The sequence below is a fragment of the Eutrema salsugineum genome, unplaced genomic scaffold, assembly GCF_000478725.1.
Source record: "Eutrema salsugineum unplaced genomic scaffold, Eutsalg1_0 scaffold_6, whole genome shotgun sequence".
NCBI classification, from domain to species: domain Eukaryota; kingdom Viridiplantae; phylum Streptophyta; class Magnoliopsida; order Brassicales; family Brassicaceae; genus Eutrema; species Eutrema salsugineum.
In genome coordinates this window covers 3,984,939-4,012,557 of record NW_006256547.1, presented here as the reverse complement: position 1 = coordinate 4,012,557, position 27,619 = coordinate 3,984,939, and the positions used below count along the sequence as shown (strand labels likewise).

Here is a 27,619-nt window from a genome sequence, read left to right as displayed (position 1 = left end):
TGATATAGTCTTATAGTATCAGGGAGTATTGCTTTCTCCTACAAAAGGAATTGTGTAGGAAACGGGAAAAAATGGCACCAAAGTTCTCGTTGGGAACAACAAAAGGAGTTTCGTGTCTTATATTGGAAGCGGCATGAAGTGATAGTGTGTTTCCCGTCTCTCCTCTTGTTCGACTAGTAAGACGCTGATAATGTTGATGAAATGACAAGCAGAAAATGAAAAACAATTTTATTTGATGTTTCAAGATTTTGCTTTGGTTACATACCAAAGAAATCCAACAACATAAATAAACTACCCTAATCATAAGAAAAAATGTTACAGAATAACTTTCGTCTTCAAGGAAAGAAAAACGAAGAAAGAATCAAGAATGGTCTTCCTGTTTGGATGGAGACAACAACAGAGTAAGAATGTCAAAGTGACGTGTGTGTTTTCAGTCTTGTTGTTTGTCATACCCAAAGGCAAGCTCGAAGATCTTTCCATAGTCATCCACAAAGTGAACATCAAGCCCTTCTTTCACATTCTCCGCCAGCTCTTCAAAGTCTCTCCGGTTTGCCTCCGGAAATATTATAGTCTTCACCTGACTCCGCCTCGCCGCTATAGTTTTCTCCTTCACCTGAAATATTTTGTGTAAGAAACTTGCAGCAAATTCTGTAGAATGTCCCAAAAAAAGCTTTGATACAGTGGGAGGTGTCCGGAGTTTCTCACTTACCCCACCAATAGGAAGGATTCTACCGGTTAAAGTGACTTCTCCAGTCATTGCAAGATCTTCTTTAACAGGTTTCTTCATGGCAAGTGATAGCAATGATGTGATCATGGTGCAGCCTGCACTTGGACCGTCTTTGGGAGTGGCTCCTGCAGGAACATGGAGATGAAGCTTGGAATTTGCAAAGAACTGATTCTCTGGTTCTTTCTCTAGCATGATCTTTCTGGCGACTGTGTGAGCTATCTGTGCGCTTTCTTTCATCACATCGCCGAGCTGACCTGTTATATTCAGGCCTCCTTTACCTTCCCCTTCCTCCACAACAGTTGTCTCTATGTACAATGTTGAACCACCCATTGATGTCCAAGCTAGACCCATCACAACTCCAACCGGTGTGGGCTCATAGATCTTTTCCGCATGGAAAACAGGTTTGCCTACATAATCTGAAAGGTTTGATTCATCAATCATAACCTTTTCGACAGCTATCTTCTCGGTTTGAGTCTCTTCCTTTGGTTCGTCAACATGGTTCTCTGGGGATTCCACGTCGAGCTTGGTCACAATTTCAGCTTCTTCGGGATCACTTGCAACTGCAGGCTCTTCTGGGACTACTCCTTCGCGCACTAATTTAAGAGCAATCTACGAGAGAGAAGTAAAATGATGTTAGATTCTCCGGACTTGAGGAAACAAATGCTGAGTCTCCTCGCAAAAACTTACCTTACGGTAAATCTTCTCGATCTGTTTCTGGAGATTCCTAACACCTGCTTCTCTGCAGTAATTTTCAATCAAGGAAAGAAGAGCTGCATCACTCACATCAACCTGCAATTAGTACAAAGAGATTGAGCAAATCCCAGAAGAAAGTATGTTAAAACCGGAGACAATTCAGAATAGGATGAGTGTGAGACCTGTTCAGGCTTGATGCCACAATCTCCACGTGCGGTTTTTTCCAAATAGTCTCTTGCGATATGAACTTTCTCATCGGTGATATACCCAGCAATACTAATCACCTCCATTCTGTCTAGCAGAGGATTTGGAATCATGTCTATCACATTTGCTGTGCACACAAATAAAACCTGTAGAGAAATGGATCAACAATTAAATTTAAAAAGCCTAGAGTCGCATGAAACAAAACGGTATCCATATCACTGATTGGTGGATCAAAACATCACGAAGAAAAGAAAGATGAAATTTGGTCACTGATCAACATTAATTACCTTTGATAGGTCAATAGTAACGTCGAGATAGTGGTCCAGAAAATTTGCATTTTGCTCTGGATCCAGAAGCTCCAACAAAGCACTGGCTGGGTCACCAGCATGGCCTCTCCCGAGCTGCCGAGGAACAATAAAACAATTTTATTGCAGCTTCGTTAACTAGTGGTTGTATAGTTTTGCATCGATGAATAAAAGAAGCTAACATATGATGACTACAAACTTCAATAAGCTAATTACAATACTAACAAAGTATTACCTTATCAATCTCATCGATTAGAACAAGAGGATTTGCTGTCCCCACGTTCTTGAGACATTGCACCATCTTTCCTGGCATGGCGCCAACATATGTTCGACGATGCCCCTAAACATGTTATTACAAGAATCGTTTATCGTTTCTAGGACAGAATTCTGTCGTAAATGTTTGACTAAGGTTTGCAAGAAAAAAAAAGAACGTGTTATACCTTGATCTCAGCGACATCTGCTAATCCTCCAACAGAGAACCGGAAAAACTTGCGATTCAGAGCACGTGCAATAGAACGACCAATACTAGTTTTACCTACTCCAGGAGGACCCGAGAGGCAGATGATTTTCCCTGGTGACACATTTTTACTCAAATTTTCAGCAACGGAGCTCATAACACCAGGACAGGTTCTTTTTCATCAATTCAAGATCAAATCAGAAACGGGCCACTACTACTGTGTAAGTATCAAACCTTGTGAAGTGCCTCTAAGTCTTCCGACTGCGATAAATTCTAGTATTCTTTCCTTTACGTCAGATAAGCCAAAGTGATCCTCGTCAAGAATTTGTTGTGCCCGCACAACATCAAAATTTTCATCACTGCAAATTTGAGAAAATAGATTCCTCAATTAGCGAACACAAAGCAAATACAAATGGTGCCATGAGATGATACAATTCTAAAGTAAACAAGAGTAGAAAACCTGTAATTTCCCCAAGGCAATATGGTCAACCAATCAAGATAGTTACGGGTCACATTAAACTCGCTTGAACTCGCCTCTAACAGCTGCAGTTTTGTAAGCTCTTCTTCGATAACTTGTAATACATGCGGTGGTATTTTTTCCTTGTTAGGCTCAATCCTTTCCTTGAACTTTGCTGCAGTAAAGAACAGACAGACGACTGTAAACTACAGATGCCTTACAATTTAACAGTGTATGGTTCTCCGAACTCATACCAAGACATTGACGCTTCATGAATGCATAGTAATCAATTAGGCAGTGAATCTATAAATCTCTTTTGTAAATCTAAAATGACTACATCGAATTAAAGATATTCTAAGTTAATACTGACCAGAAAGTGCAGATTTGTCATCTGTCTCTACACCAAGCTCCTGCATTGGATTACTTAAATGAATCAACCAAATATGCTATATACCACACATACTTGGTATGTGGACGAAAATAGAAAGCATAATTTGTGAGGCGGGCTGAAAGATACCTTCTTTATAGCCTTGAGCTGCTCATTTAGCAAGTAACGTCGTTGCTCACCACTAATTTTTTCTTCAATTGCTTTTGCAATGGTTTCCTATTAAAGGCTCAAAATATTTCTTATCTCATTCAAAGAGTTACCGGCTAAGTAGCCCCTTCGTTGGAAAGACACAGAAAAGAAGGGAATGAAGTACCTGAATCTTGCTAATTTCCATTTCCTTTTTCATCAATTCCAGCGTCAACCGTAGACGTTTGTGAATCTGGGTCGATAAAATAACAGAGATGAGAGATTGAAAAAGCCAGGAATACAATACAAATGACAATAATAGTGAAACTACTTACATCCAGTTCTTCAAGAACTTCTTGAGCTTGATGCCTATTTGCACCACATATTGCTGCTCCAAAATCGGCTAGTCGTGGATAAGTGAAATCACCTATATGCTACACAAGTTTGAAAGATATCTACTAAGATACTCGTCTCCTCGGGCTTATTAACTTGCACAAGTGAAAATTATGAAGAGAACATGCCTGGGTATATGTCTGAACGTGATCTCTCCATAGCGAACTTGTCTTTAGGACATCCCTCAGCGTTGAAATAACTTCAAAGGATGTTGCCTTGATGACATCATCATCCATGTCAAACGGCTTATCCTGCAGAGAGAGAGAGAGAGCAAGCAGTAAGGTTCCTGACTTCAGATTTTTTTTTTCTTTTAAAAAAGGAAACAAAACAAGGAAAAGCATAGAAACAGAAATGTACCTTAATATGATCGACTTTGACGGTAAGTGGTTCTTCACTCACCTGTATAAAAGACATAAATTTCCCACTTAAAGAAAAGTGACTTGATAAACCAAACAATATATGTGAAGGTGTAGTCGCGAAGCTTTTGAACTACAAATCTTTCGAAACAAAAGATTCTACAAACTATGAACCCTGTTAGTCAACCGACTTACCATCTCTGTTATGCGAAGCCGCCTGTGACCAACGAGGATAACTTGGTCCCCTTGGATACTTGAAATCTGTAAAATCAGTACGGAAATCGTAATGTTAGTTATTTCTTTTGATTCGATCATAGGGACACTAAACAGACGCTAAAAGCAGTAGCAGCATCACAGTACCTGAGCAAGTGTGCCAACTTCATGAAGCCGATCAAGCAAATTTTGTCCTTTCAGCTCGTTTATGTTTTTCTCTATGTCAGTGCTTGAAGATGAATCGGCTGCCGGGTCATCCTTCAGAAGGAAAGCTCCTGCATATGGAGCTTGTCGTCTTCTGCTCTCTTGTAAGGCTGCGAGTACTTTAGGATCCTGCACACAGGAAAAAGCACATGCTATGCTAGTCAGAGACGCAAAGTCTGACATTTCCCAAACTAAAGATCATGTTATCGATTGGATTGGACATAAGCAGTTTTGCAGGAGATACTACAATACAAGAAACAATGTAATAGTAAATCAAAATTTTGAGCATCAATTGAGGCTAAAAATTAACTATACGTAGAAAGAAATACAACCAGCAGATAGTAGCTACGTAATCAATCATAAAAGAAGATATCGGCTCTACTTCTAAAGCTAGATACAATTCAATTTAGAAAGAGTTCATTGAGATTTTGAGGGCTGAACCAGGGAAAGTAATTTTGGAGAATATTTAAAGGCAAGAAAAGGATGAATTAACGTACCTTGACATATATTGGCATGTAAAAACCAGGAAAAAGAGGCCTATGCGGCACCGGCAATGCTAGAACCTGCATTTAAACAACGGAAAGAACCATCAAGAGATAAAATGGCAACGATTAAAATGTATAATGCTCACAAAAGCCAATACTTTTCCTAGTAACTAGAAACCACCAAATCCATATTCAAAAATGCTAATAAGAAATACAAAACCACCATGGAACGCGTACAAGTGCACACGCTTCAGATATTTCTACACCAATAGAACAAAGATGAAAGGCATCTCATAAGCAACATGCACTCAAGTCATTACAAACACAAATTCTAGAACACTGAATATTACCTGGATTTTACAACTTTCGGAACATTTCAACAAGAATGAGATTTGCAGCCTATACAGTTGAATTGCCAACGATCCAATAAAGCATATACAAATGCACCACCAATAGAATTAAACACTATTTTGTGGATACTACAGAAAGCCATAATCTTATGCATTTCCCAAGGAACATAAACAAAAATTGAGCTTGAATACAATTGAACTAACCGTTAAGCAATCTTCGGGTCTAGGATTAGTGGGCACAATCGCTGATGAGGATTTGGAGTCAGACCCATCGGAATCGGACTCAGCTGCCTTGGCCTCGGCCTCAGCCGCCGCCTCTGAGTCGGACGCGGCATCGGTGGGCTCGGAGCAGAAGAAAGCACGGTGACCCAACGAAGTAGATCGTCGATTCAACCCAGTGAGCTGACTCAGAGCTTTGAACAACGGAGAATCCACTGAGCGAGACCCGACCCGAATTGCCGGAGTCAAATGGTGGGCTCGGGACCCCGTCGAAGAGAAGAGCTTCAACATGGTGGGAGAGAAAGATCTGGAGTGACAATTTCTTAACTTAAGGTTATTTACGCTTCCTTGCCTTTTAGGCAAGAAACCATTGGAGAATTCTGGAGAAAGTGAAGAAGCTTGTAGACGGAGATTAGTATCAAAGCCCTTCATAAACCCCGACGAAGCAAAACCCCAAATTTAAAGGAGACAAGAGAACAACCATTTGCCTCACATCGAGACGACATCGTTTTTTAGATCGGTCTCCTTCACCGTCATTAGTCAAAGATATGGCCTTTAAAGCTTTAAAAGTGGTAATCTTTATCTTGGATTATTGATTAAACTTCAAATTTTTCGTTTAAGCTTTGAAAGATTCCGCATTGAAGAGCCTTTGACACAAGAAAGCAAACTACTGATCATAACAATTAACAACAACAGAGATTCTTCTAGCCCTAAGGAAACAAGTCACTACTACTGATTACTGATTCTAAATCATTACAAGAAGAGAAGCATTGTGCTTGGCCTAGATAGTTAGCTCTACAAACCCAATAACAACAATAAGATTACACTACACACACACAATGCTGCTTATACTACAGGGACTTCATATCATCAAGTTAACTGTATCATCATCTTTCGGCTCCTGCTGCTTTGAGGAAATTGTCAAAGGGGCTAGCTGGAGGCAGCCTCATCATGGACCACGAATCATGCAACACACCAGATTCTCTCCCATAGATGCTCCCATCCTCTGTTACCTGTAACATTTGGTATCAACGTGTAAGCCTCATATGATAAAGTTTCAAACTTTCTCTTGACCAGCCTATATGGTATCACAAAGTCAAGACCTTTTTCACTATCATTGAGGGAGAGAGCAGATTAACAGTTTTGCAGTTCCTACTGTATATTGTAGCAAGACAGAAGTAGGTTTTTGGTATGCAAAATTAACATTTGACCTCAAAATCTGACTGCTTTGAAGGTAAAAACTACCAGACTCAGCTGTTGTGTACCTTCTCAAGTGCAGATGATTCCTCCAGAGAATTTTTGTAGAGCCCATTCATCTGGCGATTCTCAGTTGCCAACCACCTTGAGAGCTTCTGCCTTGTTCCAGTTCCAAAGGTTTCACAGCGGTTTGTCATTGTGTCATAAGGAAGCGGAGAGGTAGAGACAGATGACACAACCACTTCACCAGCCACCTCAAGCGCCTAGACAACAAAACATTAACCAATCATAAATCTACACTGGTGAAGAAACAAATCTACATTGACCAGTTTCTTATTTCTGTCGAATGCAGTCTGCGCTTACCGATTCCATAAGCTGGCTAATGCTGATAACTTGAGGAATAGATGGTGAGGGGGACAATCTTGGGCGAAAACGTACAGAGAGTTCACTTGTCACCTCGTCCTCAGCCATGGAACCTGCAGGTATGTCCTGTAAGAAAAGAAACACAAGCATATACAATTCTAATTATTATCAAACTCCAAAAGAAAAACCGAATCTGGGTCTTGAGAGAAATAGTTTACCTCATCGAAGGACAGCGATTCCTTGGAGATACTTTGGTTTGGCTCAAGGATAGGCCGTGATCCAAACATAAAAGCATCATCAGGAGTGAATGGCTCAGAGAGTTGTATCTGCACATCAGCTTCCTCGAGCTTAACAAGAGAGTATATAAAATTAATCAGCACAAGAAACACCATGTTTATACTCTGCTTTTTGGTGTCTAAAGCCATTGATCATTTAGATATTGGTCAATTACACGTAAGAGAATCAAACTCCGGGGCTTTAGAGCTAATGATCACTGAGAAACAAATAAAATAAAAGCTTTACCTTTGAAATCTTAGATAGATTTTTTGCCACGATATCGGTTATGATAGTGTTGGACAGCTCTATTTTGCTTCGAATCTCAAACAGCATCGAAGTAGCCATCTGGCTATCACCGGAGGACCCAAAATCTTTCATATTTGCATGTGGTCTTACGTGAAGTTGTAAGTCATCGCCAATGAACAGATAAGGATCTACCTGAAAATTTTACCACATAATCAAGTTATACACAACCTCCATGAATAAAAGGTAAAAACACACTGAGAACTCACATCACCAGGAAGTTGAGCCTTCAACATTTCGCAAATATGTGGAATTTGATATATCTTGGCAGCGAACATCAGTGTACTTGTGGATAAAGCAAGGACCAACCGCTTGCAAACCGTAGGTAATGTGCCTGGCGATGAGAAAAGTTTGATTATACATAAGCAATTTCAAGAACTTTGATCAGATTAAGAGAGTATCATCAATCAGTACCGTTATTAAGGTCCAAAGAGAGATTCCTCAGTGAGAAGAGAAGCTGGAAGGCTCGAACAACAAGCCCGTCATCAGGATTCTGCAATTACAATGATCACGAAAGGCTAAAGTATAGCATCATGAAAGTGAAGGTTTTTCCTCCATGAAAGCTACACATTAAGAGAGCCAGAGAAGAGGAGAAATTTGTTTGACCTTCAGTCGCAAGGAAAGAAGCACCAAACTGAAAGAATGAGCAATAGCTTCAATGTTTGAAGGTAATATATCGGGAAGAGTCGATTGTGTCCAAAACGCAGACAACAATTGCCCGATTTGATCTTCGGTAAACTTCATCATTGCTGGTAACTGCATCACCAGATAGTATCAGACGATTGCTTAAACATGTGACATAACATCAAACTGTAAGCAAAGAAAAATGTTACCATATCAGCTAGATTGATAAACCCAGCAGTTTTATCAATTATGGAATTCAACTTGTGAAAGTTTGGGGAAGATTTGTAGTTCTTAAGATCATCGTGAGCATTATTATAACCGTTCTTCTCAATCTTGACACCATCCTTCTCCTTTCTGAGCTTGTCTAATCGAGCAGCGATAGATGTGAACGCAGAGGTTGTATCGCTCCTCAGATTCCTGGATTCATTAAGATAACCAGAAGCTCTCACTGATGCAAGTCCAGCCTGAGATTGACCAGAACTTGGCAAGAGAATTACAGAGAATAAATCATGCGCTCCAACACGTGTTTCCACATTTGGATGCAGCATTGCTTTTAGAAGCGCATCAAGAAGTGTGTCTGGGAAAATCTGTATGAAAATAAAAAGTATTAAATGAACTGTAACGATATTGGTACACATTGAGAGGAACCACAAAGTTATAGTTCACCTGTTGTGAACGCATAGATGGCGATAATGATGAAGACATTGCATGAGCGAGAATCAACAGTGATCCAACCGCTGCACGTGAAACAACTCCTGAAGAAGGGAGACCCTCGACTGAAACAGCCATCATATCGAACAATGGCTGTGTGTTTCCAATTCCTTTGGCTATCTCCCGAAGACAATCTTCAATAGAGTTTTGAAGCATCACGTTCAAGTTAAGTTCCTCATCTCCAATTGATCTAGCTGTCGCTTGAAAGCTTTTCCTCAGATGCCGACACAAGTCATTAACAAAACTTATGTCCCTAAGATATGAGCTGGTCCTGATCAACTTTGCTAGACAACCAGCAACTTGTACGATATAGGCCTTAAGTTCAGGATCGTTGGCAACATGCTTACTGTCAAGATGGCGTACAACAGTCGATAACACCAACTGCTGACTCCCTAATACATAAAGAAACAGAACTGTTAGTACACATACATGTCTAGACAACAACCTATGTTCTAACAGAAAAGACGAGAGAAAGGAAGAAGATACCAGAGGTTTCCATCAAGTATGTTGCATCAGACAGAACTATCATGGCCAGCCCGTTTGGGGGAGTCCATTGGCGTCTAGAATTAAAATAGCTGAACATAGGTTCCAAGATTTGCCGCAGAGTTGTGCTTTCTTTAGCCAAATCAACCATCCTCTGGAGACAAATCTGTGCCCAAACTTTGGGCATCTCAGTCTCATCTCTAAATCAATAGAAAAATCAAGAGAATGAGAGACCTGACAAACAGAAAAAAGAATGACAGAAAAGATTAGAGGATAAAGTCAGTCACTTGGTCAACAGAGTCGGATCTTTTCTTGCAGTTCTCGGTCTGATAATCATGTAGCTAGGACTATTACAACCGCTGACTGCTGTTCCTCGGCCTTCACATCTGATCACTTCATTTACCCAGTTACAGTTTTGCTCTTCTCTGTCTTCATTGGTCTGAACGATCATGTCTGCCTCGTAATTATCAAGAATGGCGTGTACAATCTCATCAACAGCAGCAAAGATATGCGAAAACTCTCCCATAAACCATACCTGACGTAGTAACAAACATGAGAAACACTGATTAAAACCGGACAGAAACTTTTGGGGAGTGAGAAAGACTGAATGTAGAAGATAAAGAACCAGTTTTAGTACCATCGCTGAAAGGCATTGGAGGCCAGATGCTCTCAGACACCGCTTTTGAGGTTCATCACCTTCTTCACGAGCCAATGAGCATACTTTGTGTGCAAACTTTTCAATGCTGTGCGTGTAAGTTCCATCAACCTGCTCACACCAAATAAAGAGTGAGATATTTCACATTTTTTAAAATGGACTAGCATATATGTGTAGAAGCCATTAACTTTATCAGTTATTAAACTGTTAAAGTCTCCAAATTAAGGTTTGCATACAAAGGGATAAAACATAGATAATTAGATACTAAAACACGAAACTTTCTTCAACAACATTTTACCTGACTGTAAATGAACCTCGTCAACGTTTGGCATCCAAGAATGGTCGGTGTGTCCTGCTTTGAGTTGTCAAGTAGTTCTGTAACCACATTCAGCAAACTTGTAGCGAAATACGCCCTTAAATAAGAGAGGAAAAAAAACACACAAGTGTTAGTGAAAAGTTAAGAATGATCAAAAGAAGGCTGCAATAGATGTTGCTATGACATAGAAATTTTACATCTGATCCTTGCAATGGCAGAGCATTTTGTTGTAAGCCTCGGTGACAATATTAATGAACTTCATCTGTTCAGATCGAAGATCCTTGTAACACCTCTCTTCAAGAAACTTAGCAATCTGTGACAGCCACAAAACACAATCTGCTCAACTTACACACAAGACACCTACCCACCAATAAAGTAGTAAAGACAAAAACTATACCTTGGGGATACGGATTGGGTTTTTCGCAGCATACTCACACAATTTAACAATCTTTCTCTCATTTGGCGCACCATCCTACAGAAAAAAAAAACCATTAAAGTAAATTGAAAATAGAGCTAGACATGAATTTACATTGAAAGTATGCCCAGAAGCAAAGATTACACCAAGCAATTTACAAATGAAAAGTGGAAACTTTAACTAACTAGCTTCAAGGAAACACTTACAGGGGACTTGGGGAAGATCTCGCCGAGCAATTTCTTGTAACGCTTGACGGGCTGTCGAGATCTCGACCTGAGAGCAGGACAGCAAACGCACATACTCTCGCAAGCTGGAAAAATATTCCTCGAGATAAACCCCATTTTCTTCTGCAAACACTCAGAAGAAGAGAAAGTGGTGTTAGTACATTACAAGAACAGGACAAAAGCTTCAATCTTTTTGAAAACCTTAAGAGGACACAAAGTTGCTAAACTAAGCCAAACCAGAACTGCTAAGGAAAAAAAGAAAAAGCTTAGTCAGAATTTTTTAAAAATCATACTTTCTGGACTCATAAACTAGAAAGCAGACCTCATTCAGAAACCCATTACTTTGGAAATTCAAAATTCAAAATTCAAAAGATGAATTGTCGAGGTTCAAACATCAAAACCTAGGGAATGTGAAGATAATAGAAGGCAAGAACAAAACAGGGTATGAATCAGAGACGGATATTACGTCTGGAGACGGAGGAACAAGATCAAACACAAATGTGCATACCGATATTAGAAAAAAACAAACCCTAACCAAATTTCAGCTAATTTCCGAAGGATACCGAGTAAGCAGAACAAGAAAATCTCGAGAAATCACGAAAGAAACCAAAAAGATAAGAGATTTGAAGACGCATACAGAGCTCTCGGGGACGGATCTGGAGAGAGGCGAAGTGAAACTGGGAAACTGCTTTGATTAATCTAGAGAGAGAGAGAGGAAAAAGGCGCGTGGATTTGGATACAAACTACAATTAGAGGGAGTGAGAGAGGAGAAAGAGAGAGAGCACGTGAGATGTCACAGATTTTAATGTTTTTTCTTTTTCACTAGAAAAAAGCAGAACTAGTCCTGTCTTGTGTCAGAAGCTCCATTGATTTGTTTTTGTTGACATTTGACAACCAAAAATTCGAACAATTTAGGTTTTTTCGAATATATTTTTTTTTCTGGAAAAATATTTTTCGGAAATTTGCTCCACAATTATTCAATTCTCACAGAACCGTCAAATAATTGTAACTTCATTCAAATGCCCCCCCCCCCCTTGACGTGTCTCGTTACTAGACTTGAGTTCATTTTGTTGGTATTACAGTGAATATTAGTAATAGATTGATCGGGGAAGTCCTAGTTTACTCTATGATGTGATATCAAAAGAAAACATATGTTTGCATGTTCAATATCAAACGGATCATACAAACTGTGGAGTACTCTTAGTTGGTTGATGGCAATAGTTGAGAAGGAGGTATTTTATGTAAATTCAGTTTAAACAATTAACATGGTAAATGGTTGTCAACAAAAAAATTAACATGGTAATTAGCTAACGTTTTTTTATTTTGTGTTGTTTAATTTTATGGTAAATTGGCATCGACCTCTCCTTTGATGAATCGATACTAGATGCAAGTGATACAGTAGAGAAGAAAACCTAAACAACAACAAAAATCTAGGAATTTTAGCAAAAAATCAAAAACAAAACAAAAGTTTAGGAAATCAAAAAAAATTAATGTAGTAAAAAGCAAAGAAGATGTGCTACCTTTTTTTAAAAAACTGTACTCTACAGTACAGCCCCTTTAAAACTCATAGATTAATGGCGGGAGAAAATAAGCTCGGAACCGGTTAGCAAAAAAAAAAAAAACGTTGAAAGCAATGATTGGGTATATCAATTTGTGTTGTAGAGTCTCTTTTTGGATAATGGATATGTGCAGCTTCTACAGCTCTCACCAATCAAAGCTCTTCATTATTATTGCTGGAAGATATCATCAACGCGGCTAGATTAATATGAAAAAAATGGAAATATTGAATCGGATCATTTAATGAACAGATCATATGCTCCCAAAAAAGGAAATTAAAACCACACTCCAATTTCTATATATACAACCCTAGACCTTCTTCGTGTTTATTATTCACTATTTTACTTGCGCGCTAATTCATCCCCACCAATTCTCTTGTTCTTCGACAATGGATTCTTCTTCTTCGACAAAGTCTAAAACCAAATTGTCTGAGAGATATCAAACCAGTTTCAAGAAAGCATCCTTCTCTTCCACTATTCCAGCTTCAAAAAAGAACATGAATATTTCTATGAGAGAACAGACAATGCTCAACAAAGCCTACGAGCTCTCGACTCTATGCGACATCCAAGCCTGCGTCATCTATTACGGTCGCGACGGAGAACTCATCAAGACATGGCCCGAGGATCAATCCAAGGTCAGAGCCATGGCCGAGAAGTTTCACAAACTAAGCCACAATGAAAAACGCAAGAAAAGCACCAACCTTTCTCAATTTCTCAACAAGAAGCTCAACGACGAGAAGAAGAGATCTCTCGATCAAAACGACAACAAATTCTCAGATAAAGTCTTAGCGATTGAGCATTCGTTGGAGACTCGTTTACGGATATTCCAAGACAAGCTTCGGCTTCTTCAGACCAAGCCAAACCAAAGCCTTGCGGTTTTATCCGATTGTGGTTCATCCTCAAGTACCGTGCAAAATCACAACTTTATGGATTCTTCTGTCTTCTTCTCATCGGATATATCTCCTAATCCACTTCTCATCAATGAACCACCTATGATGAATTTATCAACTCCACTGATTAACGATCAGAGCCTTGCGGCTAATTCATCCGGCTTCACAACACATTTATCTCCGTCGCTAATTGAAGATCCTCATCATCAATCATTAACAACGAATCATCAGAGCAGGTTTTCAACCTTTCTCTATAACCATGACAACAACAGCTTCTACCAACTCGGTGACTCTGTTTCAAGGTTTGACCAAGCGACGGCTCCTCTGAGTATGGATTTACTTGGGCCACAAGGATTTAATAGCAACAACATGGTGATTCCTCCTCAGATGCAGACACTAAACCCACTTTTCCACTACGATCAGTTCGGAGGGTGGAATCAAACACCATCTTTTGGAGTCCAATGATGTTATCTTGTTATCTTTTAGGTCTGCTGTTCTGATTAGGGTCTGCATTCTATTTGTTAGTCTATCTGCCATTGTTCTTCTGGAACCTGGACTTTGTAATTTTTCTGTTTCCCTCAGCTAAAATGCTAAATCTCCAAGTTTCTAAACACTTTAATAAATGCTTCTCTTACCTTTTTTTTCCATATTCCTTAGACTTGTCAGATTGTGGGGATAAGATAACGAAATAAAATTGGTCAAAGAAATCAGAATGACGAAACTTTAATAAATGGTTCAATGATAACAATAAGTAAATAACTTAAATCAGGGCTGGACTATAATTATGCCAAAAGAAGTAAAAACAGTTTGTATCAGAGCAAAATCAAACATGAATTTTACGAGTTGGATCTCATTGATATTCGGCAGTCTTGGTCTTGAATTCCTCCAGCAAATCCTCGATGCTCTTCACTGAGTGGGCCGCACTGTCTCTCAGCCGAACACTCACCTGAAAACGTTGAGTCCAACAAAACAAATGGTCTTGAAATGTTCAGACAAAACAAATTAATTAAGCACACTAGAGACTCGAAATAAGGAATATGCCAATCACTAACCTGTCCTGTCTTAGCCTCAGTTTCACCCACTACCAGTATGTAGTTGTACTGAGCAAGCTGAGCTTCTCGCACCTACACACACCACAAACGTCACTCAACTCAATATTAGGAATCACCAGCCAACCACAGAACGCAACTTGATCATGAACCCCAAAAACTGTTACCTTTTTATCGATTTTTCTGTCTGTTATGTCCGCATCAACATAGTACCCAGCCTCGTGAATTTTTTTCTCCACCTGTTACAATGTATGCGATATAAGAAAAGCAAATAAGTTGATAAGAATACAGTTGCTCAATAAAGAGTGCAGCCACGAATGTAACCTCTAGAGCATATTCCTCAGATTTCTTTGATATAGGGCAAACTATGGCCTGGCGCGGACTAAGCCAGAAGGGCCATTTTCCTTTGTAATGCTCCAACAATATGGCAAACATACGTTCCACCGATCCCAACACAGCTCTATGTATCATTACAGGTCTCTGCCTCTTCGCTTCGTCGTCAGCTGAGTATTCCAATTTGAAGCGATCCGGAAGTTGAAAATCAAGCTGATATGAGGCGACAAGAAATATACAATTAACTCCTGCTTTGACTTTAGGAAGCGAAAACAAGGAAAACTAAAAGAGTTTGGGACCATAACCTGTAAAGTAGCACACTGAAATTTCCTATTCATTGCATCAGAAACTGTGATGTCTATTTTTGGGCCATAAAATGCCCCATCTCCTTCGTTCAACTGCCATTTTTTTCCAAAAGCATCCAGGGCTACTTTGAGATCTTTTTCAGCTTTATCCCATGTTTCCAGATCTCCAAGGTACTTTTCTGGCCTCTGAAATTTTTTTAATTAACATGAAAATAATGAGCCATCGGGCCATATCACGCAAAGTCTAAAATTTGATAGATACAGTGAAGAAGACTTCAGATATAGTACCGTTGAAAGCTTTAGCTCATAGGTAAACCCAAAAATTTTGTACGCATAGTCAATGAACTCCAACACAGCCTTCACTTCATCTGTAACCTGCAAACAGATAACATTAACCAAAAAAAAAAAAAGTGGGACGAAAAGGAGCTCCATCATTGTCAGACATGAGTATATCACAAACCTGATCCTCTGTACAGAATATGTGTGCATCATCCTGAAATAAGTATGCGATCATTATATGCAACATGACACGGGAAAAAGTAATACATAAAAAAAAGTAAACAATGATATAAAATGTACCTGCTGGAACCGTCGGACACGAGTCAACCCACTAAGTGCTCCACTTGCCTCATTGCGGTGTAACACTCCAAAGTCAGCCAGTCTAATAGGTAACTCTACAGACCATATAAGCCGTAAAAACATGGTATCAGCAACGATAAACATTATCCATATTGTCCTTGACGATAGGTTACAAAGAACAAATTAAACTTTGGAGCAAAGTTTCCTGTCACAGAAAAAATCAACACCGAGTAATCCACTAGAGAGTTTAGATACTCTGTTATCTAGTGAACTTTTATTTCTTCTACTAATATCATTCCTAGATCTGTTTTTGATGATATGAAACAGCACTACAAGAACAGAGTCGCACCTCGATATGAACGAACCCTGTGTTGGAACATCAAGCAGTGACCAGGGCAATTCATAGGTTTGAGCCCGAACTCTTGCTTCTCAATCTGCATAAGGAACATTCGCAAAAGTTATTCACACGTAGTATAAGCCAAACATTGGCTTCTAGGGAGAAGCTTGCTAGAGTAGCGGAGTCAAGGGGAGACTTAAGCTTTCCAGGTACTCTTACATCAAACGTAAACATATTCTCCTTGTAATTTGCAGCATGTCCAGAAGTTTCCCACAGATTCATGTTGTACATATTTGGTGAAATGACCTGCCAGTGCAAGGTTAACTTAGTCATCCCCACTCATCAAGCAGATTAAATATCCGATGAGAGATTAGAATAACCTCTGTGTAACCCCTTTTCCAATATTGTTCCTTGATGAATTCCATCAACTTGTTGTATACACGAGTGCCGAGTGGAAGGAAGAACCAACTCCCAGGGCTGAAGCTCAAGGGTGATGAGTACATAGATATTAGTATAGTGAAACACAAAGAGGAAAACACTCTTTATTTTTTCGAACCTGAGTGGATGACAGAAGAAAAGTTCCTGCTTTTGGCCCAGTAGTCTGTGGTCATATTTTTTCGCTTCTTCTAGAAATTGAAGATATTTCTGCAACGAGCAAGAGAAAGTTGATAGATATCATGCATACGCAAGACGCTGCATAGCTGTCACAATATTTTAAGAAGTATAAGTACCTTTAGCTGCTTCGTATCCGGATATGATATCCCATAAACTCTCTGCAAGCTCTCACGCTCTTTGTTACCCCTCCAGTAAGCTGATGAGGCCTAAGAAACATATAATGGTCAGCATAGGAAAAAAACCTAGAATCTGCGGAGATGTAGCTCCTAAATATAGAGTAGCAATTTACCCTCAAACACTTGAATGCTTTCACAAATGAAGTGTTTGGTATGTGCGGTCCACGACACAAATCAACCAGAGGACCACATCTGTAGACAGTTATGGTCGTGTCCGCTGCCAATTCATTGATGAGTTCAACCTAGATAATTAACAGCAGAAGATGAGTCCAAACAACAAATTCAAAGGGGACATATATGAATGTGGGGTAAGGCCGTTAGGGGGAGCATTACAAATCCAAAGATACTATAATAAACACCATAACCCACCTTAAATTTATTATCAGAAAACATCTCAAGCGCCTGATCCTTCGTCACTTCAATCCTTTCAAATGGTTGCGCTTCCTGAGATGTAAATAGAAGAGAATCAGAGAAATAGAAAGTATGACTAAAAGCTGGGTGACATATTTCATTCAATTATCACTTGAAAGGTTTAAGAAAAGAAGCAAATAGTTACAGTTTGTATTGTAAGAAAGCTCCAAATAATCGAATAATATATCACCCAAAAGACGAAACAATACCTTAGCAGCTTTTCCAGCACCTGCTTCGATTTTAGGAAAGTGATTGTCGTTCAGGCCTAAGTCACCATAAAATGCATCGTAGTAGAAACCCTGCAATAACAACCCACTACAAACATCAGCTGTAGCCACCTTTGTACAGCATCACAGTGAAATACCAAGAACCAGAATAATTGTCTCCTCCTTTCTTTTTCTACTCTTATAGCCAATGAAACATTACACAAAATAAAAAACAGAAACTGATCGAGGACATGGTATACAAAGAGCAGACACTTTATTATGTTGAAATGGAGTAACAATTAGCACAAAACAAGCTGCTCTTACCTCCCCTCTCGTTGTACATGGTCCTATGCATAGCTGGCACCCATATTCCTGCTCGAGAGCCTGCACCACCAAGATCATATCCAAAGTAAACGAATCATTCAATATTTTAGCAAATTAGATAAGATTCAACTAAACACTCTTTACCTGACCAAGAATGTGTGCACTAGAATGCCAGAGAGTATCCCGGCCTTTGTCGCTATCAAATTTGAAAAGCTCAAGCTTACAATCACCTTCCAATGGCCTACTCATGTCCCAGAGCACATCATTGACCGCTGAAATTAGCGCCGAATTTGCCAGACCCTTTGAAATCTGCTCAGCGATATCCATTGGAGTGGTTTCCCATTTCTTCCCTTCCTTCACGTTCCCATCTGGCAACGTAATCCTAAATACACACCACAATAAAACCTTTTTAAGAATTGAAACCTTAGCTAAGCAAAACACTCTGATACATATAAACATCCACATCGTACTTGATCGGATCGTGCGGCAGCGACTTAAGCTTCTCGAGCTGATTAGCTTGGATCTGCTCGAAGAGCGTGATACGCTTGGGGATGACAGTGGCAAGATACGCCTCATCCTTTGGATGGTTAGCTGCCATTGATGGAACAGTGCAAAACGACGACGAAGTCGCAAAGCGAAACGGTAGAGACGAAGAAGAAGAGCAAGTGTAACGACGAATAGAGCGAGCCGATAGACGGAGGAGCATCAAATGGTAAGTGCGGTTGCCGTTGAAAATGTTTTTGTTATCTCAGTGAGGCTAGGGTTTTGTCATCAGGGAGGAAAAAAAAATTAACCGGGAAAATCAACACAAACCGAGTTAAAATCATTTGTTTTCGGTTTGGTTCGGTCAATAGCCGAAAACCCATTAGATCATTTGGTTTTTGAGACTAATTTTTGCAAGTCATGTTTGAGTTTGTGAGTTTGATTGTATACACTAGTGAGAATAACTCATGTTTTCCTTTACTTTAACAAGATAAAGAATTTATACACCGAAAGTGATACTACTATACAAGACATTTCAATGTTCCAAAGTCAATTCGAGAGAGGGTCGAAGGAGAAGAGCCGTCTTTGTTCATCGGTGGGATTTCTCAGCAATCTGCAGAATATCAAAGTGGCTGCAACAACTGATAAAAGAGACAGAACCGCGAGAAAGCCAAAATGCGAAGCATCATTCGCGGCTATGGCTACTCCGAGCATCAGAGATTCAGCTAGACTAGCCACTGATATCTCTGTTGCACCGATGAGATTAGCTTTTGACGATGGGATTCCGGTTTGAAGAATCTGAGCTCCCACAACGCCATAAGACATGTGACCTAGCCTCGATAATACCTACATTTGTTCCCTTTTGGTCAAACAAATTCTGTTCTACTACAGTTCCTGAGAGAGAGAGAGAAGAAGAAGAAGAAGCGAGCTTACGATCATGGACAAGAAGAAGAAGAGTGGGCTTTTCTGGGATAGAGAAGAGCTCCAATACACTGCAACAGCGACACCAAGGAGTGAAGCTTGGAAAAACAATCCTACTGCACCCGCCTGCATCGTTTTTAAACGCAAACGTAATAACATTAACCAGCTTGAACGCAATACATGCTTAAAATTTAAGAGAATAAATGGCGGGGAAAATTTGACCTTTAGAATGCCGAATCGTTTGACCAAGTTTGCTGATAAGAAAGTGGCAGCGACTCCCATCACAGCACATAATGCACTGAAACCCCCAATAACTGATGGATTCACACCTGTTGAAAAGACAGATTAATGACGATTTCGGGTGAGTAATCTAGGGAAAAAAACTCCCTTTTCGGTGTAACTTTGATATGAATCGTTGAGAACTACGGTTAAAGAAGCATACATCGTTGTGTTAGAAATGCAGTCATCAAGCTGCCTGGGGTGAGGACGATGTTGAAGTAGAGAAGGACATATGCGAGGCTAGCGGGAAGAACTGGCTGCTGAATATATTCTTTCCACCCAAGCTTGATAGCTTCCATGCCAATATCAACTGATGAACAAAGCAATTGTTACTTGTGATGTATAATGCTCGGGTCGTATTATATGCTTATCCCAGTATTTTGGAGTAAAAGGTCTTCTTACCAATACTTTTATTATCAGAACGAGGTGCTTCGGTAGCACAGTTGCTCTGGGAGCATTTAGGACGGTCGAGAACTCCAGAGGAGAACTTGTTGGTCAACCATATAAGAGCTGTCTGAAAAAAAAAAAAAAAAACATATTTTGTTTATCAGAATTGCAAGACACTTTGCAGGGATTATCACACACCGAAAAAGCACGCAATAAGATTGAAAATGACTATTCGGCAACTGGAACTGCTTCTAGCATTTGAGCAATGGATTATTGACGCAGTAATGCGAGTATGATACAAAACAGCATCACTCCATTGTTGATGACAAGAGTTTATCTAGGGGGAAAAAAGCCTAACCAATAATTTATAGGGCATCAGTACTTACCATCGTTGGCAAAGATCCCATCATTAGAGTGGCAGCAAACTTTAGGCAGGTCACAGGGTCATATTTGGATAGGAGAATGCCAAATAACGTCGTCCCAGCTATCTATTTCAGATTACAATTTTGTCATTTGATGAAAAAGATGGTATTCAAAGGCCACAAAGCAGATAAAATCTATAGAGAAAATTACTATACCTCGCAAAGCAGATCAATCCTGTTGAGGACAGCATTTGCTTGTGCAAGAGCAATTGGTCTGTTTATGCCCGCCAACTACCAAATGATAAATTAAATTACTTGAATCGGTCTTTCTTCTGATGAAATAGGTATTCTAAGGCATCACAAAGAAAACATACCAATACAACCCAGTCACGTTCTATGGCGACTCCAGATGCTATTCCACATAGTGTGTCAATGGCCCCAGCGAATATCAATGCAAAAAACCAAGGCTGGAGAAGAATTGATGACCCCAATGTGGAAGGAACCGTGTACGCATGAATTATCATTCCTGCAGATAGCACTTGAGCGGCTGCCTGAAATGTAGATACGACAAAATGTTTTTATAACACTTAATTCCGATGACAGAAGTTGAAGGAAAGTAATCAAGAAGTCATTTGTGATTCTTGTATAAAATTGTACTATGCTGAATAACTCGTCTTAGTTATAAAAATATTACCTGAACGACATTCAAGGAGATATATGTAGGAACTCTCGGACTATGATCCATAAACTTTCCAACAACTGGACCTCCAATAATTATTGCCAATTTGGTGACAAATCCCATGACTGCCACAGGTAGTAAGCTCGGATGCAGCATCGCAATAGCAGACGGCCAAGCGAAATTCCAAAGTTGTTCAACCAAATTCCCGACCAAACAGCTTGCATATAACACTGGTAAAGTCAAGTAAATGTTATCATCTTGGTAATTGCCATATAAAAACATCATTCACGGTCTCTAATATGATAAACTAGTGAGAGCTCTAACCATATAATCCTTCAGGATGAGCAGGCGTGGCTGCAAGTACAGTCTGCTCCTCCTCAGACAATACCTAAGAAACAGAAGAAGATTGATTGGTCTTAAGCATTACTGTTGAAAATGTTGGAAATTTAAATTCTTGACCAACAAAGGGAAGATGGCATACGGGCAATGCTGTCAAAACGGTATCTACGTAAGTACACTCGGTGAGTAAGCTCAGTGATTCAGATACAGCGATATTGGTATCAAGATGAACAATTGGAATTGAATGATCCTCAGGTGGAGCTGGCAAGTCCTCGTGGATTTCATCATCAGTAGTGACGAACTCGTGACATACATCTGTGTTTATAATCGAACACCTTGTACTAAAACTGTTTAACCTATCACCAAGTAAAGGAACAATTTGCAATTTAGCACAAACCGTAATGAGAAAATCGAAAAATCGTTACAAAAGCATATAAGAAGAATTCGAATGCAAAAACCTGCGAGAACATGAGGCTGATGAGCTGAGACTTAGCCATCTGCAAGAAGGGAAGCGATGGCGAGCTATAGAAAAAGCCGCCGGCGACAGAAAACGGGTTCTTTCGACCGGGAAATGAAATAGGAAATCGAAAGACGGCGATTGCCTGACCAGAGCCATGGAAACAACCATCCCAGAAATTGACTCCCTTCTCTTTTTTTCAAGTAATCCAACTTTAAGGAGTCGTTGTTCGTTCTCTTCGGCTTCTCCAAACTCATGCAGCCTCCCAAACAAAACTCGAATTCACCTCTAATCCGCTTCAAAACTTCTCTGGGATTTTTTCCCCTAAAGGCCTAATCGCCACTGAATTTGGGAAAAAGAAAATCCAGAGAGAGTATTTTGTTTTGAACTTCAAAAAAAAAAAAAAAAAAACCTTATCTATGGTGGTTCATCGCGAAGCACACCGTTACGAGAAGCTCAAGTGGGCAAAAGAAAGGCAGAGAGAGTTTGTGTAAGGGAGATTAGGCCACGTAGATTTATTTATACCCAATAATACATAGACACGTGGCCAACCGAATCATCCACGAGTGTGGTTGGCGACCAAAAATAATAGAAGAGCGTTTTAGAGAAAAATAGCGATCAAAGATAACAGTCCTTCGTTGTCAAAAAAAAAAAAAAGATAACAGTCCTTCATGAGTACAAACACAGTTAATACACAGCAGTATTTAACAAGATTTCTTTAGAATAGGAGATAATTAAAAATGTAACAAAAGATTTATTAAAAAGGAGGAATATTAGAGATCCATCCATCTTGGTCAATGAAAGTAGAGGTTGAGAATCGTTGTTTACTGTAGAAAGACTGAAGTTTGGCAATCCATGGGACTCTTTTAGATATATCCGATCCAGCTCCTTTACACTCAACTTCTGCGTACGTGAAACTCATTCTAACAACAAAAAAAGAACGAATTTTAATATAAAGTTTTCACCATCACATATAGTAATGTGATTGATATATATATATATATAGATATGCTTACTCATGGCCAGCGTAGTGCCAAGGGTGCCAACCCTCAGGGATGACGACGGAAGCGAGATCGGTTTGGATGAAAACGACTCGGCTAAATGGACCATAGGCTCGTCCAAGATAGACATTGGTGGTCCCTGAGACACTGCCACGTAGGAACACGAACCCACTTGGGTCCGAAACACTCGTTCTTGCTTGAGCCGTTATGTACCCAAACGTCACTTCTGATGCTAATGCTCCCGCCGTTGCGTTTATATGACAATCCTGCCAAACATTTTATATATTATTAACTAAAATGTTAATATACACACACACGAAGAATCGATGGCGATGGAACGGATATAATATGTAGAACAAAACAGCGAAATATGTCGGCCAACCAAATATCACAGCAATATAAAGATTGTAATAGTCATTTAAAATGGTGTAATAACAGTATTATACTTGTTCATTCGATTGACAAAACATTATATTATACTAGCAAATTTTAAACTAATCTTTTCTATCATTTTGGATGACCAAGAATGTTATTCGTCTTAAGAAAAAAAAATTATAGTGGATAAAACAAACCTACATAATATTTCGTAATTTTATTTCCTACAACACAATAACTACAAATGCTTATGTACGCTAATATTTTCTGTCCAATGTTTGGATGTTTTCTCTATAAAAGGCGCCTTTTCCTATTCCTTTCTATCAACCAAAAAAGGTTTTCTGAAAAAGATTTTCCTAAAAAAGTGTGTCTTTGTGAGAATGTAACAATTCTAGTGTAAACAGTGATAAAGTTTGTTTATGCTACAGTATAACAAAAGTAGCAACCACACTTTCCCATTCAAAATCTGAAGTGCATAATCATATATATAGAGAGAGAAAGAGATTATGTAGACATATATACCTCGTATACAGATTGGCCACTGCCAAAAATGAAATCGATAGCACCTTCGATGTAACAGTCCTTGAAGTGATGTCTGCCTTGAACATCCCACAATGTGTCTTGTAAACCCAAGAAATCGCAGTTGTAAAACGCTGATTTATCGCCATAAACCGCAACCGCTACCGCTGGCTTTATCTGCCAACTCGGTTTACTTCGAAAACTCAAACGATTATACGTATTCTGCCACCAAACATATATTTATAAAAAATACATTATATATTAATGTATATTGTTACGTCAAAAAAAAAAACATAGTAGTATAGTCAAAAGATATAATGTGGTTGGGGTACGTAACCATGATTGTTAAGTTTCGGACGACAATGTGGGATGGATATGAAGTGAAAGTAGAGCTGACGTCAGTCGCTTCGTGAGCATCGTACGTGATGGTCGTGACTCTTTGTCCATCTCCTTCTACTATTATGCACGGTTTTCTCAACGGTATTGTCACCTTCTCTCTGCGTTATATCACAAAATAACATGTTATATTACTTTGCTATTAACTAATTACGATTCAACAAGTTTTTTAAACCAAAAACAATAAAGATTGAAAACCTAATTACTAAAAAAATCGAACGGATTGTGTGTAGCATCTATGTTTGAATTTGAGTTTTCTATAAAAACGGAAATCTAGACAAAAAAAATTTAGATAAGAGTATATATCTGTCTATGCAGAAGTGAGGAGAGACCGAAGATGAAGTGACATATTACTAGCTAGGTCATTATTTCTACACCAAAAACAGTTTTCTATCTTCTCGAAACAATCAAACTCGTGGTCGAGAACGCTGCGTTCTAAAGTTGGAAAGAAAAAAAAAAACAGCAGCGAGCTGGTCTTTTTACTTACACGTAGACACCTCGTTTTACTTTGATTTTGATCCACTGAGAATTCATGTCACCGACTGAATCAATGGCAGCTTGAACCGTACGGAATTTTCCTGAACCGGTTTTGTCGACGACGATTGTGCTTACGACTTTGTTGCCACAAGTTGAATCAGTTGCTGTCGACGATCCAACACAAGAACTCAGAAGCAAAGCTATGAAGATGAACAAAAAAGACATGTTTTGTTTGTTTTTATTTTTTTTGTTTTTGGTGAAAAGAAGTTAAGAAGACACAAAAGATGGAGAAGAATGAAAGTGTAATATAATTATGGTGAGGGTTGAATGATTTGTTGCTTTAAGTTGATAATGGTATTTTTCCTATTTAATGTAGAGTATATTATGAATCTAATCTTGCTCGTTATGGGAACCTAAAAAGATACTACTCTATATACTAAATTGATTGAACGTTTAAACTTCTTGAATTTACTGTGCCTAATTGAACTGCTGACTCTATTTTATCTTTATGAACTTTAACGTGATAAAACTGTTATGCCTGATGTAAATAAAACCTCGAATAAAAGTTTAAGCTAAAATATAAAGTTTAACACATGAGTTTCGACGCATTTGATTAATTAAATTGGTAAAACTTACATAAATTTCCATTTACTTCTATACTAGTAAATTTCCATTTTGTTAAAAAAAATTGAAATGAGAAACAAGTAAATTTACATTTTACAAAAATAGTACCCATCATTTAATTGTCATTCCAGACACAGGCAATTCCAGGATTTTAATAAAACAAAATAGTTAGACATTGTATAAAACTATAAGTTATAAAAAAAATATATAGGATTTTTTCCTTTTCTAAATGATAAAATATAACTAAATTAATTTTTTCTTTTAATTAGTGAATTTACTGTATTTAAAATCCACTACAAATTAATAAATTCTATTATGTGGAAAGATATGATTAAAAAAAAATTAGTTAATAGAACTCTCTTTCTTTTAGTGGAGATAAAATCAAGATTGAGTTCTATATTAGTTTTTTGTTTCCTTTTGTTTCTTAGGAAAGTTCATTTAATTGCTTATAACATAGTTAAACAAATCTATCATTTAATTGCTTACATAGCTAACCAAATTTAGATTTGAAATGTAAATTTTTATTTTATATACACGTACTATATAATGTAAAAAATCTATATGAAAATCATTTATAAAATCCAAATTATATTACACTCTTGAAAATTATATATCAACAAATAAAATTATAACTAATTAAATTTTAAAATATCCATTTACGTTTAAATTTATAAATATAATATAATGTATATAAACATGTTAAAATGTTGCAGATTTTTTTTGTTAGCCAGCTAATGGTTTATTGATTTTCAAAATCATAATCGCTGTTTACAAGAAGCTGAAAAAAAACTGAGATAACAATGAAATAGACACCATTGAAAGAAAAAAAAAAGCGTTTCAAGCTAAAGTATCTGCATCAACACTAGAAGAAGTTTTTTCTTAAAAAAAACTTAATTTGGAATCCATTGTAATGTCTCTGCATCAACACTGATGGCATAAATATTATGTCTAAGTTTTATGCTCGTGACGTTTCTGTTGATGATCTGGTTGATATTAAAATGTTGTGGATTCTGGTTTATGTTAAAAAAAAAAAAAAATACAACAATCAAACAAAAAAAGCATACATAATTACGTCCTATATGATACCACATACACTTAAAAACTTTGAAATCTTCATTCCAAAGTTTATATTCATATTCGTGCTTCTTCAACGACCACTTGACAATACAATTCCTTTTTTTTTCTACATTTCAAACTTAAGATGGTATATGCATAGATTCTGAATAGTTCCATCGACCCTTTGACGCATTTGCAGCTGTCTTAAAAAAAAACTTTGAAATATATGATTACATACTAATGCATAAGAAACTCATGTACACATCGAACGAAATTTACGAGTCATTTAATTGATTCCCCTTCATCATCAATGGATATACAACAAAACCCGAGTTTCATATACGATCTATGACAAAAAAAAATTTAAAACCCACCTTAACATAAAAATAAATATATATTAATTATTAACTTAATTTATCATATCAATTTGAATCTACTCACTCATTCACTTCCCTCCAACACCGAGAAACAAAGCATATGAGCGTCGAAATCCCAATACATACCAACCACCATGCCAGCCACAAGCCTCCTCCTCTTCACAAATTCTTCGATCCAAGATTCGCGCATAGCAAAAGTATTTTCATGCGGATACTTCCACAATGTAACACTGTGGAATGTGTTTGTATCGAGATCATTCACCGGTATTTGGAAAGAACCAATCATCACATTTGTGAGAGGCATGACATCTCGTGGTTGGTGTCTCAGCATAGCATTCCAGATTTGCTCAAGTGGAAATTGGAACTTGCCTCCGGTCCATACTTCATCGATTGACAGGGTTCTGATGATTTCCCAAGGGGAATGAGTTATGGGTCGGATCTCGATTTCTTGAGGACATAGTGGATGATTGAAATCTGTTGAATTGGCGTTGTCTTCTTCGTCTTTTGTCTGAAGGAAGGTGTAAAACAATGTTTTGATCATGTTTAAAGTAGTTAAGAAGATAAATTTTTACAAGTTTTATTGTTTCTTGTGCTTTAGTGGTGATGAAAGTTGGATGATTTGGATTGCTTCCGCTTAGGAGAACTCAAAGGTGATGTACATCTCAACTTCTCACTTAGTTCTAAGTTTTATAAACTATCCATGAGTAATTAAGGTAAATGACAGATGTTGTTCTATTAAGCTAAATCAATTGTTTGAAGAAACGTTGCTCATTTCTTATATAAATATGGTGAACCATCATCATTACTAAATTTTAAGTGTATATAGCTATATAGAGCAAAATCTTTTTTTTCTCTACCTTAATTTTTTTTTACTATCAACATCTTTTGTTATTTATGATCATATAAATAATTTATACTGTTTTTGGCAAACAATATGATTTAGACTTTTCTTTGGTTTCTTT

At 38.2% G+C, this 27,619-nt stretch overlaps 7 protein-coding genes across 9 annotated transcripts; 1 reads left to right on the top strand and 6 right to left on the bottom strand.

Moving 5' to 3' along the window:
* Positions 1 to 212: 212 nt before the first annotated feature.
* LOC18012049 (lon protease homolog 1, mitochondrial) lies at positions 213 to 6,009 on the bottom strand. Its single transcript, XM_006394854.2, has 19 exons — positions 5,563 to 6,009; positions 5,021 to 5,086; positions 4,467 to 4,652; positions 4,302 to 4,367; positions 4,108 to 4,149; positions 3,879 to 4,001; positions 3,693 to 3,791; positions 3,545 to 3,610; positions 3,361 to 3,447; positions 3,214 to 3,253; positions 2,847 to 3,018; positions 2,621 to 2,745; positions 2,370 to 2,500; positions 2,165 to 2,269; positions 1,912 to 2,025; positions 1,603 to 1,770; positions 1,415 to 1,516; positions 710 to 1,336; positions 213 to 613 (listed from the first exon to the last, which is right to left on the bottom strand). The coding sequence occupies exons 1-19, from the start codon at positions 6,007 to 6,009 to the stop codon at positions 431 to 433; spliced, it is 2,949 nt and encodes a 982-aa protein (XP_006394916.2). The 3' UTR covers positions 213 to 430.
* Positions 6,010 to 6,225: 216 nt separating this feature from the next.
* Positions 6,226 to 11,871, bottom strand: LOC18012079 (protein EFR3 homolog cmp44E). 2 transcript variants are annotated; one of them, XM_006394853.2, is made up of 18 exons: positions 11,782 to 11,871; positions 11,127 to 11,267; positions 10,903 to 10,977; positions 10,703 to 10,818; positions 10,488 to 10,602; positions 10,172 to 10,300; positions 9,822 to 10,069; positions 9,538 to 9,734; positions 9,007 to 9,443; positions 8,550 to 8,927; positions 8,323 to 8,472; positions 8,131 to 8,209; positions 7,926 to 8,050; positions 7,660 to 7,851; positions 7,356 to 7,484; positions 7,138 to 7,263; positions 6,843 to 7,037; positions 6,226 to 6,590 (listed from the first exon to the last, which is right to left on the bottom strand). In XM_006394853.2, the coding sequence occupies exons 2-18, from the start codon at positions 11,259 to 11,261 to the stop codon at positions 6,465 to 6,467; spliced, it is 2,952 nt and encodes a 983-aa protein (XP_006394915.1). In that variant the 5' UTR covers positions 11,262 to 11,267; positions 11,782 to 11,871; the 3' UTR covers positions 6,226 to 6,464. The 2 variants fall into 2 exon arrangements, with proteins under 2 accessions (XP_006394915.1, XP_006394914.1); XM_006394852.2 differs by having other exon boundaries at positions 7,356 to 7,463.
* A 1,218-nt stretch (positions 11,872 to 13,089) lies between these two features.
* LOC18013239 (agamous-like MADS-box protein AGL53) lies at positions 13,090 to 14,055 on the top strand. The gene has a single exon (XM_006394851.1). The coding sequence runs from the start codon at positions 13,090 to 13,092 to the stop codon at positions 14,053 to 14,055; it is 966 nt and encodes a 321-aa protein (XP_006394913.1).
* A 242-nt stretch (positions 14,056 to 14,297) lies between these two features.
* LOC18013060 (threonine--tRNA ligase, mitochondrial 1) lies at positions 14,298 to 18,647 on the bottom strand. The gene is made up of 19 exons (XM_006394850.2): positions 18,396 to 18,647; positions 18,070 to 18,307; positions 17,926 to 17,985; positions 17,605 to 17,694; positions 17,354 to 17,428; positions 17,098 to 17,226; positions 16,925 to 17,014; positions 16,750 to 16,838; positions 16,574 to 16,670; positions 16,413 to 16,499; positions 16,206 to 16,290; positions 15,857 to 15,951; positions 15,738 to 15,770; positions 15,566 to 15,652; positions 15,278 to 15,463; positions 14,964 to 15,185; positions 14,807 to 14,878; positions 14,643 to 14,714; positions 14,298 to 14,536 (listed from the first exon to the last, which is right to left on the bottom strand). The coding sequence occupies exons 1-19, from the start codon at positions 18,629 to 18,631 to the stop codon at positions 14,441 to 14,443; spliced, it is 2,139 nt and encodes a 712-aa protein (XP_006394912.1). The 5' UTR covers positions 18,632 to 18,647; the 3' UTR covers positions 14,298 to 14,440.
* A 226-nt stretch (positions 18,648 to 18,873) lies between these two features.
* Positions 18,874 to 22,286, bottom strand: LOC18013059 (solute carrier family 40 member 3, chloroplastic). Of its 2 annotated transcripts, XM_006394849.2 has the most exons (12): positions 21,834 to 22,286; positions 21,518 to 21,731; positions 21,361 to 21,424; positions 21,052 to 21,266; positions 20,732 to 20,908; positions 20,574 to 20,648; positions 20,382 to 20,483; positions 20,011 to 20,122; positions 19,772 to 19,918; positions 19,552 to 19,658; positions 19,342 to 19,455; positions 18,874 to 19,254 (listed from the first exon to the last, which is right to left on the bottom strand). In XM_006394849.2, exons 1-12 carry the CDS (start codon positions 22,001 to 22,003, stop codon positions 18,958 to 18,960), a joined length of 1,794 nt encoding a protein of 597 aa, XP_006394911.1. In that variant the 5' UTR covers positions 22,004 to 22,286; the 3' UTR covers positions 18,874 to 18,957. The 2 variants fall into 2 exon arrangements, with proteins under 2 accessions (XP_006394911.1, XP_024007175.1); XM_024151407.1 differs by having other exon boundaries at positions 19,342 to 19,658.
* An 82-nt stretch (positions 22,287 to 22,368) lies between these two features.
* Positions 22,369 to 24,856, bottom strand: LOC18012984 (putative pectinesterase 52). The gene is made up of 5 exons (XM_024151409.1): positions 24,611 to 24,856; positions 24,065 to 24,224; positions 23,731 to 23,949; positions 22,849 to 23,099; positions 22,369 to 22,755 (listed from the first exon to the last, which is right to left on the bottom strand). The coding sequence occupies exons 1-5, from the start codon at positions 24,823 to 24,825 to the stop codon at positions 22,590 to 22,592; spliced, it is 1,011 nt and encodes a 336-aa protein (XP_024007177.1). The 5' UTR covers positions 24,826 to 24,856; the 3' UTR covers positions 22,369 to 22,589.
* A 1,865-nt stretch (positions 24,857 to 26,721) lies between these two features.
* On the bottom strand, positions 26,722 to 27,198 carry LOC18012983 (B3 domain-containing protein At5g26805). The gene has a single exon (XM_006394847.1). The coding sequence runs from the start codon at positions 27,196 to 27,198 to the stop codon at positions 26,722 to 26,724; it is 477 nt and encodes a 158-aa protein (XP_006394909.1).
* Positions 27,199 to 27,619: the final 421 nt, after the last annotated feature.

Bases quoted from the DNA above. Each gene is read 5' to 3' on its own strand.
- LOC18012049 (XM_006394854.2), bottom strand. From the start codon at position 6,009: ATGAAGGGCTTTGATACTAATCTCCGTCTACAAGCTTCTTCACTTTCT. The intron at 2,501-2,620 runs GTTTGATACTTA...ATGTGTCACCAG, and splicing joins ACTTAGAGGCACTTCACAAG to GGAAAATCATCTGCCTCTCG. The intron at 1,517-1,602 runs GTCTCACACTCA...TACTAATTGCAG, and splicing joins GTGGCATCAAGCCTGAACAG to GTTGATGTGAGTGATGCAGC.
- LOC18012079 (XM_006394853.2), bottom strand. From the start codon at position 11,261: ATGGGGTTTATCTCGAGGAATATTTTTCCAGCTTGCGAGAGTATGTGC. The intron at 9,735-9,821 runs GTGACTGACTTT...CTATTGATTTAG, and splicing joins GATCCGACTCTGTTGACCAA to AGATGAGACTGAGATGCCCA. The intron at 8,210-8,322 runs GTCAAACAAATT...TTGTAATTGCAG, and splicing joins TTCTTTCCTTGCGACTGAAG to AATCCTGATGACGGGCTTGT.
- LOC18013239 (XM_006394851.1), top strand. From the start codon at position 13,090: ATGGATTCTTCTTCTTCGACAAAGTCTAAAACCAAATTGTCTGAGAGA.
- LOC18013060 (XM_006394850.2), bottom strand. From the start codon at position 18,631: ATGCTCCTCCGTCTATCGGCTCGCTCTATTCGTCGTTACACTTGCTCT. The intron at 15,771-15,856 runs GTACATTTTATA...TACTTATTTCAG, and splicing joins GTGTCCGACGGTTCCAGCAG to GATGATGCACACATATTCTG. The intron at 15,464-15,565 runs GTACTATATCTG...AAAAAATTTCAG, and splicing joins ATGAGCTAAAGCTTTCAACG to AGGCCAGAAAAGTACCTTGG.
- LOC18013059 (XM_024151407.1), bottom strand. From the start codon at position 22,003: ATGGTTGTTTCCATGGCTCTGGTCAGGCAATCGCCGTCTTTCGATTTC. The intron at 21,732-21,833 runs GTTTTTGCATTC...ACTTGGTGATAG, and splicing joins TCAGCCTCATGTTCTCGCAG to GTTAAACAGTTTTAGTACAA. The intron at 20,123-20,381 runs GTAAGTACTGAT...TTTTTTTTTCAG, and splicing joins TGGGATCTTTGCCAACGATG to ACAGCTCTTATATGGTTGAC.
- LOC18012984 (XM_024151409.1), bottom strand. From the start codon at position 24,825: ATGTCTTTTTTGTTCATCTTCATAGCTTTGCTTCTGAGTTCTTGTGTT. The intron at 24,225-24,610 runs GTAAGTAAAAAG...GATATAACGCAG, and splicing joins GTAAAACGAGGTGTCTACGT to AGAGAAGGTGACAATACCGT. The intron at 23,100-23,730 runs GTATATATGTCT...AATGTTTGGCAG, and splicing joins GTGGCCAATCTGTATACGAG to GATTGTCATATAAACGCAAC.
- LOC18012983 (XM_006394847.1), bottom strand. From the start codon at position 27,198: ATGATCAAAACATTGTTTTACACCTTCCTTCAGACAAAAGACGAAGAA.